Genomic DNA, 16,274 nt, shown 5'->3' on the forward strand with positions numbered 1-16,274 from the left:
ATAATAATAAAAGAAAAATATAAACCGTGCCCACCCCAAAATAAATAAAAATGGGGCACCGACAGCGTGGCCTCTGTGCGACAAAGCAAAGTGCAGAATGAGGTGTGGCTGCCGGGGTGGGGGGAGCGGGGGGAAGTGGGGGCGGAGAACAGCCTGGAGCCTCTGGGTGTAGAGGCAGCAACCCCAGCCCTGTTTAACATTTGTACTAAGGGTCCACGGCTGGTGCTGATGGTCAAGTTGTTATGTATCGTCAAGTCGACCATGACTTACAGCAACCTGATGACTCACAGTGACTCTCTGCACAACAGCTCTGGACCCTGCTCTATCCTGAGCCAAGTTCACCATCTCTGACACACCTACCCTCATTACCCCAGCCACCAAGTCAGTTAATCTCACCCGGGATCTTCCTTTCCTACACTCTCCCTTGACCCTTCCAAGTATGATGTCCCTCTCCAAGGACTGGCCTCTCCTGGCTATATGTCCAAAGTATGTCAGACGGAGTTTTAACATCCTTGCCTCCAAGGCGTGGCTTGCTTTCACCCTCCTGGGAGGTTAGTGGTTCAAATCTATCCAGAGACGCCTCAGAGGACAGACTTTTTACGCCTCTTTGCTGGCCGAGTGGGTGAGAATGTTCTGTTTCACTTCATTAATTACTAGCAAGTTTGGTTTTGTCGAAATAATTTCTACTCATTTCTTTCCTTCCTTCTTTATGAGAAGTAGTTATTTATTTTCTCTCTACCGTTTCATCTGTGGGAGCCTTATGCATTCCAGGGGCTCCGAGAGGAGCAGGTAATGCTCTGTGCTGCTAACTCAGAAGTCCACAGTTCGAATCCACCAGCTACCCTGGGGGGTTAAGGCCGAAGCCCCATCTCCTTCCATATAGACCTACAGTCTCACAGACCCAGAGGAGGACTCAGAATCAACTGAGCAGCTGTCCTTCACAATTCACACATCTGCGCCAAACCAGTGGGTCTCAAACCGCAGGGCTATCGACACCCAGCATTATACGGGTGGTGGGGAGAGTTAACGCAGTCAGCTGCAGTCTGGAAGGCTGGGAGTTTGGGTCCACCCAGAGACCTGTCCCAGCCCTGATTAGTGAGAAGAATCTTCCAGGATGTGGCTGGTGACACCTTTTATCTCACAAATGATGATCAGAGAGGAAAGCAAGTGACAGGGGAAGGAGGAGACTCCCCAGGAATGGAGCAGGTCTTTTCGGATTCAGGTCCCTGCACCGAGGAGGGCAGGACACACGGACATCTCCAAGGAACTCCAGGCCTGCAGATGCTGAAGGGAACGAGGGCCTTCCTCCAGAACCAGCAGCGAGAGAACTTTTCCCCTAAATTGGTCCCCTGAATTTGGGCTTCTAGTTTGTTAAACTATTCCTGTTGCTATGTACCGCCCAGTCGGAACGGCCCCACAGCTGACCCTCCAGTGGGTTTTCAGAGGCAGAATATTGCACGGGGAGGAGACTGCCCATCTTTCTCCCACAGAGAAGCTGGTGAACTTGAACCACATGTCTTTGGGTTGGCAGTGCCACTCCATACCATTAAGCCATCAGGGCTACTTTCCAAAATGAAAAGAGAAAAAATTTCTGTTTCTCAAAGCTATCAATTGATGCTATCTATGTTATAGCCGCATGAGATGACAAAGACAATATTCTCTGTGTGATTTGAAAGTTCAAAGCTCAAAGCACAAATTTTTCTCTCTCTCCCCCTCTTTCCCTCTCTCCCCACCTCCTCACCTCTAAGTGCAGATCAGGAACTGTAGGCTCAAGGCCGTATCTCCCTGGAAAGTCTACAACAACCTTGGACTTGAGAAGAAAGCAGTGAAACATCTCTTGAACACTGTGTGTGAGGTGAGGTGGGGGCTCTATGGATGTCAATACCACTAGACCAGCCCCAGCTGCTCAGGACACAGCTGCTGGACACCAGGACAGGCCATTATTACAGCACAGTTACCCAGGAGATAACAGAGGTGCTGCGGGCAGGGCGGGGCCAGTGTTCCGTGGATGGAGAGCTCTCAGGCCGAGCGGTCAGTGTGCAGAGGTGGCGAGAGAAAATGTTCAGTGTGGCTGGAGTGAGCTTGTGTGAGAGTTCACAGGGGGAGAGCGGGGTGGACACATGCCTGGGGTCGGGGACACTCAGCCCTGAGCGTGGAGCGTGAGCCCAGCGGGCACTGCCCCAGAGTGACCTGGCCAGGTCTGTTTATTTTAGGAGTGGGACTCTGGTGGTTGGGAAGAAGGGCTTGTCTTATGTCACTGAAGCAATTCCAACCTGATAAGACAGAGTGGAACTGCTTTGTAAGGAAGACAAAGAAGAGGTGGCCCCTTTGAGCTGTGGTGTTGGTGAGAAACACGGAATCTACATGGGCCAACGCGAGACCTGCCCTGGACGAGGGACAGCCAGAGAGCTCCTCAGAAGCAAGGCTGTGAAGACTCCATCTCCTCAACTGTGGTCATGTTAGCACGAGGGGTCAGTCCCTGGAGAAGGCCATCCATAACGAGGGAATTGTTGCTGTTATGCAGCATCGAGTCAGAACTGACCACAGCTGACCCTCCAGCAGTGGTTCGGAGGCAGTCAGCGCACAGAGGACATCGCTCACCCTGCACGGAGCAGCCGGTAGGTCTGACCTGCGTGCCTGTGCTGGCAGCTCGCTTCCTTATCACTGAGGCCCCAGAGCTTCTGGAGTAAAGAAAGAGAAAGAACCCCCGCGAGACAGACTCATTCAGGGGCTGCAGCAATGCGTTCACCCAGCTGTGAGGCCGGTGCAGGCCCGGGCGCTGGGTCCGCGGGGTCCTGTGATGAGCATGGACGGATGGCACCTCACAACAACACTCGCACGTGGCGGAGAGCGAGGCCTCTCCACGGAGTGCGGCGTGGATTCGAACCACCCACCTCCCGGTGGGCAGCCACGTACCTGTGCCAGCAACACTCCTGCAGAGGAGACTTAGGAGAGAGTGTTGAAGGGTTAGCATTCTCCAGACCTGGGACCTCTTCCTGGTCGACTGCACCGGTTTCCACAGATCCACAGCGCGGAAAACGGAAGCTGGAAGCTTGAGCTCCACATCCTCACTTCAACCAGCTACTGGAGTGCCCCCTCAGTGTGTGCTGACACCCCCACTGGAACAGGCGCCCAAGTGGACCGGCAGCCTGAGATCACCCTGAAGACCATCGTGTCCAACAGCCATCAGTGTTCACGCTAGTCAGTGTTCACTCAGGAACAGACCCGAGCCCATTCCTGTCCCTCTGTCCTGGTGGTGTTAGGTGGCCCTGAGCCCATTCCTGTCCCTCTGTCCTGGTGGTGTTAGGTGGCCCTGAGCCCATTCCTGTCCCTCTGTCCTGGTGGTGTTAGGTGGCCCTGAGCCCATTCCTGTCCCTCTGTCCTGGTGCTGTTAGGTGGTCCTGAGCCCATTCTCTTCCCTCCGTCCTGGTGGTGATAGGTGGTCCTGAGCCCACTCCCCTCCCTCGGTCCTGGCGGTGTCCTGAGCCAAGTCCAACTCATTCCAACTCTAAGAACCACAGACCTGAGCCCTGTCCTGTCCAGGGTTCGTCATCCTCACAGTCTCACTGTGGAAGTTATTGTGTCAACCCATCTCACTGAAGGTTGTCCTCTCATTCGCCAACCTTCCACTTTTCCAAGCACGATGTCCCTCTCCAAGGAATAGCCTCTCCTAGCAACATGCCCAACTGGTGAGAGGAAGCTTCACCATCCTTGCCTCCAAAGAGCACTCTTGCACTTTCTCCGAGACCTGTCTGTCTGTCCTTTTGGTCTCCAGAGGATACCAAGCACTCTTCTCCAACAACACAGCCCTGTCCTGTAGTCACTGTGAGGTGCTGTTGAGCTGTTGTTTTTCCCATAAAACAACAACAACAAAAAAAAAACCCCAAGCCCACTGCCGCGGAGTCCAGTCTCCCCAGCCATGCTGACTTTGTGCCCTGTCCACAGGGCATTCCTACTGCACTCTTTCCTGTCTCCTCCTCCTCCTCTGGTGCTCCGTGGGCTTGAACTGAAAACCTTTCCGTCAGCAGCTGCTTGCTTAACTACCGTGCCACTAGGGGGCGTGTCCACCTGAGTGTCTCTGCTGCATACTTCTCTAACCCAGCATTTCTCCTCTATCCACAAATGACACTAGGGCCAGATGACCCTTTGTTGGGGGGCTGTCCTGCTCACTGAGGGGGGTGTGTCGCAGCATCTCTGACTTCCATTCACCAGATGCCAGGAGCTCCTCATCCCAAAGCCCCACCAATGAGGGCAACCCAACACGTTTCCAGGTTCCAAACGTGTTGGCTCCTCCCCACTGCTCTCCTCCTCCTCCTCTCTGCCCCGTCCTCTCCTGGAGTCCTAGCAGTGCAATGAGCTCCGCCCCCAGCCCACTGAGCTTGGCCAGCACTGCCCTCTGCACCCCAGTCCTTCCCTCCAGCCAGATCCTCCTCACGCCTGCCTTCCCTCCTCCCAGCAGCTTCCTGTCCATTCCTCTAAAGGCAGGACAACCTGGCTGCACTTATGACACTTGGCCAGCACTTTCTTGTCTTTATTTCCTGGGCTCTGTCTCTCTCACAATGCAGGCATTGTCAGGGCCACATCCTCGACTTGGTGTCTGTCCCGTCGTCCAGGTCCAGCCCCGTGCCAAGCTAAAGACCTCTTTGTCAGGTAAATGTATGAATGGCAATTAGAGGCCCAGGCTTGATTCCAGTGCTCACTGCACCTTTGGAAGGTGACAAGGTCACATCTGAAAAGTCAGCTCTTGGAGAAGCCGGATTCCACCCAGCGAGCTTTCCGACCCAGAACTGAGAGAACTTCAGATGTGTTTTGGGTCAGCGAAATGATTCCAACTATCATAGTGACCTGATGTGACAGAGCAGGGCTGCTTCACAGGGAAGACTGATGCCTTTGGGCTGTGGTTGGAGAAGAACAGGAACACAGGGTGACTGTCAGGGAACGGCTGGTCAGTCTTGGAAGAGGGACAAGCAGAGTGGCCTCCGAAGCCGGACAGTGAGAGCTGACTCCCCTGCAGGTGCTCTTGACATGTCATCAGGAGGGACCAGACCCTAATGCCTGGAGGGGAGGCCGGAGAGAGAGAGGTCGGGGGAGAGAGACCAACACAGAGGCTGCAGCAAAGGCTCTGAGTGCTGGTGCGAGAACGGTGCAGGCCTAGGGAGGGCTCTGTCCAGCTGGTCTGTGCTGCTGTTACCGTGGTATGATTGTGACCGAAGGAGCCCAGATGTGTCCGTTTAGAACCACTCTATGGGGTGTGCTTTTCAAAAGAAATAATTTTATTTCAAATTCTATCAGAGAGAAAAGCATCCTTGGAGGTAAGGATTTTGAGGCTCATTTACTTTGGGCATGTTGCCAGGAGGGACCAGTCTTTGGAGAAGGACATCACGCCTGGAAGGTTGGAGGGACAGCGTAGGAGAGGAAGACCTTGGATGGGATGGAATGAGGGTAGGTGTGTCTGAGACGGTGCTCAGGGTACAGCAGGGTTCAGAATCTACAAGTCATAGTCAACTCGGCAGAACAACACCACCAACAGAGAGAACTCTTACTACAACTGTATTTTCAGATAATCCCTTGGCCCTTCATTAACTCAGCCCATGGGGTCTGCTTTGCTGTACGCTACAGAAGCAGGCCACCAGGCCTTTGCTTCCACAGCACCCTGTGTGGGTTCAAACAGGTGAACTACAGCTACAGAACATGAACCTTTGCACCACCTGAGCACCTGACGCTCAGTTTGATCTATAAACAACCTTCCCTGGTAGCTGGGTCCAGTTCTGCAAGTGATTGGGTGTGCACAGGAATCGAGAGATGGGCAGACGACAGAGACTTCACGCTACAGTCCCGGGACCATGACGCCCGGGCCCCTTCTTCCTTTTCCTGCTGAATCACCGGATGAGAATCTCCATGGCAGCCGCTACCTGCAGAGGATCAGGCTGCTGTATGTTCCTTTCTGTAGTGAATAAGTCACCTACCTTGAGCCAAAAAGGAGCACTGGTGGCACAGTGCATTACACATTTGGTGGCTTAATGGAAGGTTAGCTGTTCAAAACCCCCAGGTGCTCGGGAGAACAAAGAGGAGTCCCCTTGCATAAAGACATACAGCCTAGAAACCCGAGGGAGGGCTGCTCTGATTAACAACTGAACTAGGCAACAGTGGATCTGGACTTTCAGACACGTCCAAGGGAATTATGTTTGGTACAGTGGTTAAAACAGTCAGCTGTCAAACAAAAGGTGGGCTGTTCAAATCCTCCCAGAGAAAGATAGGACATTTTCTTTTAGAAAGACCACAGCCTTGGAACCTCACTGGGGCAGTTCTGCTCTGCCCTCCAGAGTCGCTGTGTCAGGACTAACTTCACAGCGATGCATTCAGGTTTAGATCCTGGACCTACAGACAGGACGAGCGCTGGGCTGGACGAGGAGGAGGGTGACATGCAGACCCACTGGGGTCACGCTTCCTCAGCCCCGACCTGGATGGGTGGTCTCCTCTTCTCACTTGCCGATTTCCTCCTCCAGCCCCTCTTCTGTGCCCCCTTCGTTTCCACCTCCCTTTAAACACTGATGGGAGCCAAGATTACGAAGAACCAGCCAGCAAAGTGGGTGGAGGCTACAGCTGTGTTTTGTGCAGAACACATCTTTTAAAAAAAATTTGAACTGCCAAATACAACCAGAAATGCAAAATCTAAAGAGGATAAAATTGATGCATGGGACCTTGTAAAGATTAAATCCCTGTGCACATCAAAACTTTTCCCAATAGGGTGAAAAGAAAACCTACAGACTGGGAACAAACATTTGCTAATACCATCTCAGACAAGAGTCTTATAACAAAAGTTTACAGAATACTCCTGGGCCTCCACAAGGAAAAGACTGATAACCCAATTACAAAATGGGCGAAAGACATGGAAAGAATTTTCACAGAGGACGGTATTCAAATGGCAAACAGACACATGAAGAAATGCTCCAAATCACTGGCAATAAAAAGATGCAAATCAAAACCACAATGAGGTACTATCTCACTCCAGTAATAGTGGTAAACTTTAACAAGGCAGCAAGTAATAAATGCTAGAAAGGATGTGGCAAGATAGGAACTCTTAGACATTTTTGGTGGGACTGTAAAATGGTACAACCATTCTGGAAGGCAGTTTGGTGCTCCCTCAGAAAAGCTGAACATAGAAATGCCACATATGACCCAGCTATTCCACTACTTGGAATATATCCTGAGAATATGAGAATTGAGGAAAAAACAGATTTGTACACCAATATTCATAGCAGTGTTATCCAACCATCACAAGAACACGGTACAGCCCAAATATCCAACCACAAATGAATGGATTGAGAAATTATGGTACATGCATACAACAGAATACTATGCAGCACACAGGAGCAATAACATTGTAAATTATCTAACTTGGGAGGGACTGGAGAGCATTATGCTGAGTGAACTAGTTCAGTCCCATAAGGATAAACATTGTTTAAGACCATTATTGCAGAAGGAGTATAAGGATCCAGGAGGGGTGGGAGAGGCTGGAAGCAGAGGGCCGAGGATGTGCAGGGGGAGGAGGGGGTTAATCATTGGGTTGTACAATTTAATGGGGGGGTGAGGTAAATGGAAAGAATTTGTTCAAATTTGTATTTGCATTTTGTAAATAAACTAGTAGAAAAGAAAAAAAAACAAAGAAAAAAATTCAGTGTATTCTCAATCTTTTAAAATGTAGAGATTTCACATGAACACTCCTATCTCCAGATTGTTGAAAAGTCGGCGGGTGTCCACGTGTGGCTTTACTAGTTGGAGCCGAGAGCAGCTGCTGCCCCAGCTGTCCCCATGAACTGCCTGCTGAGTGGCAGGGACGCTGTGGACAACAGGATTAGCTGCTGTGACCCATATGGTTTCTTGGGTTGATTTTAGCAGCCGAGCTCGCCAGGCCTTTCTCCCTGGTAGGAGACGAGCCCGGCCTGCGGCGTGGTGTTTTCAATGACCTGACATGTATGTCAAAGCCGAGCAGTGAACAGGGAAGCCCCAAGAGGAACTGATGCATCTGAACGATGGTGTTAGCGCGGACTGATGGCATCCCAGCCAGCCAGAAGAACCACGAAAACTACCCCGGCAGAAGTGCAGCCAGACTTGTCCTTAGATGCGGGGATGGGGAGATCTGTCTCACTCTGGACACGAGGGGTCCGTTCCTGGTGAAGGGCACCCCTGGTGAAGGAAAGCGAGTGGAGTGTGGTTGAGAAGAGGGAGACCCCCAAGGAAAGAAAGAGACATGGAGGCTGTGAATGTGGGTCCCCCAGTGGTGACATGAGGACGTGGCGGGGCAGTGCTTCCCTCTGCTATGCAAGGGTCACTGCTGACTGGACAGCACCCAACAACAGCTGGCCGTTCCGAATCCTGACTCTTCACCTCATCCTCCCAGGAGCTCTCTGAATGCTGAACTTACTCTATTTCCAGGTTTAGCTCAAGAGAGAAGCCCGAGAAAACACCCCCCAGTGAAGGGCACTGCCTTCAGGTGAGGCCTCAGTGGGGACCGCGTCACACGCCGTGCTCGAGGGCTTAGTGATCGTCACACAAAAGGCGAAAGGAAAGGAATGAGTGAATGGACGATCCCACACTGAGCGGATCGTAATTGGTTCTGGGAAACAGAATATGCAGGACGACTGAGTAAAAAATAAGTCGACAAAACCAAAAAGTTCATAACGTAGGAAAAAACCAAACAGACTAAACCTTCGCACACAACTCCACCCCAGAGGGGACCGGAGGACAAGTGTTTTGGGAAGTGGCATCAGGTGAGCCAATTCCTAATCCTGAAAAGTTGGTGTGTGGGCTGCGTGCTACCAGGTTGTGTTTACGGGTATCAACTTGGCTGCTGGGGGTCAAGAATCTACCCAGAGTGGCAGGAAGATGTCCTCGGAAGCCTGGGAAACGGCTCTGGGCTCCTTGTCTGGGACGCCACGCGTCACCCAGGGATTCACCCCCAGCTGGCCTTCTCTTAGGAAGAAGCAGTGTCATCTTGAAATGAATGCCATTCCTCCGTGTTCAGCGTCATGGCCAACCTGGGAGGGTGACGGTTCCCCCAGGAACTTCCCACAGGACACAGGGATCTCTGGGGGCCCAGCAGTAGGAACACTGCCAACCCAAAGGCACATGGCTCAAATTCACCAGCTGCTCCACAGGAGAAAGATGGGCACTCTCCTCCTGTGCGATTTACAGCCTCTGAAAACCCGCTGGAGGGTCAGCTAAGAGTTGGTTCTGACTTGACAGTACATAACAAGTAACGACAACCAGAAATGGTTTACATTCAACTACCAGCTGAAATACCAGAGGTTCAAATCCGCCCAGGGGCTCCTCAGAACACAAGCCAACTACTCTTCCGGCAGACAAGCGGCCCCGTGAGACTCTGTGGACGCAGTGTGCTCTGTGACAGCTGAGCCCAGGTCTCCTTGAAGGCAGTACAGTCTTTGCTGTGGTTACTCTCTGTTGCTAGGCAGAATAATGCCCACCTGAGCCCTCCAAAGAAGTTCATGTTCTAATCCCCGGGACAAACAGGCATTAAGATTGCAGGGGGTATTAATTAAGGTTGTTAATCAGCTTACTTTAAAGTAAGTAGATTGTTGTTGCTGTTGGGTGCTGTCGCGCTGGCCTGTGCAGGGCAGAGGCTCCCACTGCCCGCCGGTTCTGCACCGTCCTCACAAGCATGTGGTGGGGTCTGTGCCCACCGTGAGCCGTGGGGTCTGTGCCCACCGTGAGCCATGGGGTCTGCGCCCACCGTGAGCCGTGGGGTCTGCGCCCACCGTGCGGCCACGGTGCCAGGCTGGCTCACTGAGGCCCTCTCTTTGTTCACTTTTCAAGGCATGATGTTCTTCTCCAGCGACTGGTCTCCCCAAGACATCCTGCGATGCACGAGGTGAAGCCTCGTCATCCTCCTGTCGAGGGAGCATGTGGGTTGTGCTTCCTGCAGGACAGACTGTGGGTTCTGTCGCACGTGCACAGCCCATCCACCACGGCTCAAAGCATCGGCTCTTCTTCACCTTTACTCATTGTCCAGCTTCCACATGCATCTGAGGCAACGGAAGATACCATGGCTTGAGTCAGGAGCACCTTAGTCTTCCAAGTGACGGCTTTGCGCCTTAGCTCTTTAAAGAGGCCTTTGCAGCAATGTCCCCACTGTCACCCACCCTCTGATTCTAGACTTCTGTTTCCACGGGTGTCAAATGTATGTGCATCCAACTAAAACAAAAGCCTTAGCAGTTCCAATCTTTTCTTGTGACCATGTTGCTTATTGGTTGAGTTGTGAGCGTTTGTTTGTATCATTTTAAGGTACAATCCACATTGAAAGCTATAGTCTTTGATGTTCCTCATTAAAGGCTTCAAGTTCACTTTCAGCAAGCAAGGTGGTGCCACGGGTCTATCCCAAGTTGTAAGTTTTCCTCTCATCCTGAGTTATTTCTCCTCATGTATCCCACCTTCCGAGATTATCTGCTCAGCATACACAGTGAATATTTGTGGTGAAGCAATACGACCCTGATGCCCCTTTCCTACTCTTGAACCATGAAGCACCCCCTTTTTCTGTTAAAGCATCCACCTCTTGGCAAATGAGCACAATGACGTGGTCTACAATTACCATTCACTCATGATTCGTTAGGATCCACACAGTCAAATGCCTTTGCATAGTCAATAAATGCAGGGAAATAGCTTCCTGGTATTTTCTGCTTTCTGCCAAGGTCCATCTGCCAACAATAGGCCTTTTGTTCCCTGTCCTCTTTTCAATCTGTCTCGATTTGCTGGCGGTTCCCAGCTGATGGACTGCTGTAAATAGTTGTTTAAATATTTTACGTGTAACTGGATTTGCATGTGATATAAATGGCAGTATTCAATAATTTCCTTTGCATCATTGAACATATGAATCGCCTTCAGTTGGTTGGCGAGGTAGCCAAGTTCCAAACTTCTTGAGGCTCTATTACAGTGTTGCATCTGTTTGCTGAATCATCTTGAAAACATTCTGAGTGGCATTCTGTCAGTTCAGGCAGCCTTGTTTTTACAAGTGCCTTCAGTGCCTCTCGGACTTCTCAGTCGGATGGTCAGTCGCTGACCCTGTCCTTCCTGAAATGACTGAAGAGTCAGCAGTAGATGTGGTTATCATGACTCTGTGTACCTTCCACCTTCCCCTAAGACTTCCTGCATCACTCAGTATTTTGCCCCTGGAACCTTCCAATATTGAAATGTGAGGCTTGGACAGTTTTCTTCAGTTCCTTCAGCTCGAGAAATGCCACGTGTGTTCTTCCCTGGTTGTTTTCTAGCTCCAGGTCTTTGTACGTTTCATTATACTATTTGACTGTGTCTTCTTGAGCGACCCTCTGAAGTCTCCAGCTCTGCTCTTCTATCTCTTCATTTCCTCACATCCTAGGCTTATTCACGAGTTGAAATGCTCTGGTAACAGTCACCTATGAACCACACAGTCACATGGTCTAAGAAATGGGAGAGGAACAGCATCACATTAGTCATCAGAGTCGATTTCAAGATCTGGCCTGGGACTGAAGGTTCTCAGCAACAGGATAATACCCACATGCCTACAAGGACAAGCAGTTAATACAACTACTATTCAAGTTTATGAAACAACCACATCTTGACTAGAATGATTTTCTCCGCAAATATATGTAGGTAATGAAATTATGTAACGATCCCTAATGATCCCACATGTCAAGCAGTTGGAAAATGAAGAAAGGTGGGGTGCAAACTCCCGAATCCCATCACAAGGCCTGGGTTTCCCTGGGCTGTGGTCCATAAGACCTTTTCTTTCATAAAGGAGAAGTAGGGAAGAAAGGGAAGTAGGAAAGCTCAGTGCAAGCAAGAACGAAGACCAGGCATGGAGCGTATCCTCTCCACCTGGACCCTGCTCCTGGGAAACTACCAGCACAGCAGAGGCCGAGACGCGTGGAGCCGTCCGAGGACCAGCAGACCTGTAGGCGCTGATGGAGCCAAGACGCGTGGAGCCGTCTGAGGACCAGCAGACCTACAGATGCTGATGGACCCTCCTCTGGAGCAACACACAGGAAGCTTTCCTCTAGAGCTGGGACCCCTTAAATGGTGAGAGACTCATCTCCAGGTGTTAAAGCCCTTCTTTTGTGGTATCTCTGCTGCAGTAGCTCTAGAGAACTAGTACTACAAAAAGCTGAAGATATTGAAGATTTTACCAACTTCTGCGCAGCCTGAAATTGATCAAGCCTGTAATCAAGACATATTGATCATTATTGGTGACTGGAATGTGAAAGTTGGAAACAAAGGAGGAGGATTGATCATGGCTGGAACATAAGGTGCTGCTCAAAGGAATGACATTGGACATCACATGCCACAGTTTCACAAGACCAGAGGCTTATTCGTCGCACACAGCATGTTTTTACAATGCAGACGGCAGCCGTGTGCAAGGACCTCAGCAGACAGAACATACATGAATCAAACTACATCTGTGAGCAGGGAAGAGGAAAAGCTCACTGTCTCCGTGTGAACAAGGCGGAGACTGACTGCAGAGCAGACCGTCAGCTGCTCATGTGCACATTCAAGGTGAAGCCGAGAAACATTTAAACAAGTCCACGGAAATCAAAACATGACTTTGGATACCCCGCTTCACTTTAGAGTCCATTTTAAGGACTCGATGCACTGGATGTGACTGATTGAAGGCCAGATGACATCAGGACATCAGACATGAAGAAAACAAAAGGTTATTAAAATGTAAGGAAAGAAAGAGAAACACAAAACAAACATCACAGGAAACTGAAACTTGCCCTTGAAAGCGGAGTGGCTAAACTAAGAAGATTAACCCAGCTTATCCCGAGTGTTCACTGTAATCACAGAGGCCTTCACAGCATCAGAGTGAGAAAGCCTGGTGACCTGACCGACTGGGGAGCTGGCAGGGCCTGAGCTAGGAACGCAGACGGCCACCTTGGAAAGCTGGGAGAGGCAAAGACATGGACCATGGAGGGGCCGGGAAGTCCCCCAACAGACCCTCATCCTATCCCTGAGGCGGGGAGGTCCTGTCCACAGTCACACACTTCTGCTGGGGCAGCAAACATCAGTCAGGGTAGGTGCCCCCTCAATACCATTACCTGTACCTGCTGCTGGCCATTATCTAGTGCTGAGGAGAAATGTTCCAAAAAGCATGCACTGTATGACCTGTCGCATGCAGATGACACAACCTTGCTTGCTGAAAGTGAGGAGAATCTGAAGCATTTGCTGCAGAAGGTCAGGGGCTATAGTTTTCAATATGGATTGAAGCTCAACATCAAGAAGTCAGATTCTCACCACTGGGACAATTGTCAGCACCATGATGGATGGAGAAGAGATTGAGGTTCTTAACTATTACAGCTCGCTCGGCTCCATAATCAACACTCTTGGCACCAACAGTCAGGAAATCAAAAGACAAATTTGCATTGGGAAAATCTGCTGTCAGGGACCTCTCCAGAGTACAGAAAAGCAACAATATTGGTCTAGAGACTAAGGCATGCCTGATCCAGGCCATGGTCTTCACAATTACTTGCTGTGTATCAGAGAGTTGGACAATGACTAAGGATGACAGAAAAGAATCAATGACTTTGAGTTGTGGTGCTGGAGAAGAGTCTTGAACATACCATGGACTGCCAAGAAAACAAATAGTTCTGTCTTGGAGAGGGTGAAACCAAGCTTCTCCTTGGAGGCTAGGATTTTGAAGCTCTGTCTCACATACTTTGAGCACGTTGTTGTCAGAAGGGACCAATCTTTGGGAATAGACATCATGCTGGGACTAGTGGAGGGTCAGAGAAGGAGCTGAGGCTCGTCAACAAGATGGACATGGTGCAACAATGCACGTCAAGCAGTCAGCGCCCTGAGGACGGGGCATGCCAGGCACGGCTCACGTCTGTGGTTCACACGGTCACTGAGAGCTATAAGTGGACTCACGAGCAGCTAACCACAACCACAACCACAACACACACAGAGCTCTGGCGGGGCTGACCCCTGCTGACCTGAAGGTGATGCCTCTCTGCAAGTCCTAAGTCCACTGTGAGGGTCGCTGAAGGACACACAGAGATGGCCACCCAATGCACAGTGGCCTTCAGAGACCCTCACCGTCCACCACAGCTCTGTGGGAGAGACAGTTACAGTCGCCAAAACCATGCTGGAGGTGAAAACCCTACCAGAGGCCAAAACCCCATCAAAGGTCAAATCCCTGTCAGAGACCAAAACCCTGTCGGAGATCAAAACCCTGTCAGAGGCCAAAACCCTGTCGGAGGTCAAAACCCCATCAGAGGCCAAAACCCCATCGGAGGCCAAACCCTGTCAGAGGTCAAAACCCTCTCAGAGGCCAAACTCTGTCGGAGGCCAAAACCCGTCAGAGGCCAAAACCCTGTCGGAGGTCAAAACCCCATCAGAGGCCAAAACTCCATCGGAGGCCAAACCCTGTCAGAGGTCAAAACCCTCTCAGAGGCCAAACCCCTCTTAGAGGCCAAACCCCTCTTAGAGGCCAAAACCTCATCGGAGGCCAAAACCCTGTCAGAGGCCAAAACCCTGTCAGAGGCCAAAACCCCATTGGAGGCCAAACCCTGTCAGAGGCCAAAACCCCATTGGAGGCCAAACCCTGCCAGAGGCCAAAACCCTGTTGGAGGTCTAAACTCTGTTGAAATTAAGCTCTGAATCGATTCTTAGTTCACAGCAAAGCGTTTGAGGTTTTGAGTTTTGTACACGCACACACACATGCACACACACGTATACGTGTTTGGGGACAGCTCTCTGTAGCTGCTGTAAATGTATCTATGAACATACTAGAGCACATCGGGTGGGGATGGTAAAGTTATGAAAATGTCTTCACCACAAACACTCACCCTGAGCTAATGAGTCTTTGGGCTGGGGGCTTAAGACCACAGTCTTGGGGGACATCAAGGTCTACTGACATAACACAGCCCACAAAGACAATGTTCTGCACCCTGCTTTTAAAAGCTTACGAGTGGCTATTAGGGTGTGACTCTTGGTATCTCCCCACTTAGAGCAAAGAAGAGTTAAAAAAACCCCAAAATACTTGACAGCAGTTAGTCCTAAGGCCCAATGGGCCACGGAGCCACAGCCTCCACAACCCTGAGGCCGGAAGGGACAGGTGCTGCCCAGTGATTACGACCAGCCATCTGAAATGCACAGAGTGGGGGAATTGTGAGCAAAACCCAAAATCACAAAGATGACCAAGGTTCCTGGTCTGAGAGAGGCTCTGAGACTATGACCTCAGTGGCCCCTTAAACCAGAGCTGAATCTTAAACCAGGCTCACCTGTCACCCAAACAGTACAAAGTCTGCAAGGTGATCACACCAGGGAGATGCTCGCTGCAAAGAGCAGCCAACCACGCGAGATCAAAGGGTGGCCTTGTCCCTCAGGGGTTGCAGCTCAGGAGGCAGGAAGGGGTAGCAAAGAAGGATGTGGGGAAACGGGAAACACAGGGTGGAAGGGGGACGATGCTGCTGTATGGTGGGGACTGCGACCAATGTCACAAAATGCAATGGGCACCAATGGCTGTTGAAGGGGAAACAAATTTGCTCTGTGACTCATACTGCACCAAAAAACATCCAAAAACCCAGCTACTGAAAACCCGATGGGGCACAGCTGTCCTCAGAAATACACACGTGGGTATTGGCTTTGAGGTACCTGATGGGCCTTGGGGTATTTGTAGGAAGGAGACCAGGAAGACAAGGATCACTTCTCTCGAGTCTCGAGGAGGAGCCTGGCCCCTTCAACTCTCAGACCTCGGCCCAGGGACATCTGTGTTGACATCTCCTTAAAAGTGTGACACCACCCATCAGTCTGGTTTAAGCCACTGAGTCACTCCAGGGGGTCTGCAGGGACATGTACAGCAGCCATAGGAAAAAGCCAATCAGCAACCTGAACACAATTACTTTGCAGCAGGTAAGGCCAACATCAATCCCAACATGCCACAGGGCTCCTCGTCTCAGCTGAGGAAACACAAGTCCCACTCACCTTTTTGTAGGTTTTTTCTTCATTTTGTTTCCCTGGAGCTGCCTCTCTACTCTCAGTAGCAGAAGACATCTAGGAGAGAAAAATGTATCCGTTTACTCCTCTAAACTCTGAGATATAATGTATCTATATGCTAACATTAAGGAAAACATTTATTTTGGTCAGATGAGGTTTTCCTTTTGTTATTATAGCTGTCCCGAAGAAAGGAAGGTATTTTAAAAAGAAGCAGTGTCCCCCAGTCCTTCCAAAATAAAACTTCGCTTCTAGATAATTTCTGTCTCATACATGACTGGAAGATTCTCTAT

The 16,274-nt window shown here is 50.5% G+C and overlaps 1 protein-coding gene across 1 annotated transcript in view; it reads right to left on the reverse strand.

Annotated features, from left to right (window-relative positions):
* Positions 1-16,041, reverse strand: part of PIP5K1B (phosphatidylinositol-4-phosphate 5-kinase, type I, beta) — an 82,016-nt gene extending 65,975 nt beyond the window's left edge. The window contains exon 1 of the mRNA XM_006902380.1: positions 15,973-16,041. Within this exon, the coding sequence (XP_006902442.1) occupies positions 15,973-16,041 (69 nt within the window). The remainder of the gene's footprint in view (positions 1-15,972) is intronic.
* Between the last annotated feature and the right edge of the window lie 233 nt (positions 16,042-16,274).

Source organism: Elephantulus edwardii, unplaced genomic scaffold (genome assembly GCF_000299155.1).
Source record: "Elephantulus edwardii isolate Elephantulus edwardi_28Jun2011 unplaced genomic scaffold, EleEdw1.0 scaffold00401, whole genome shotgun sequence".
NCBI classification, from domain to species: Eukaryota; Metazoa; Chordata; class Mammalia; order Macroscelidea; family Macroscelididae; genus Elephantulus; species Elephantulus edwardii.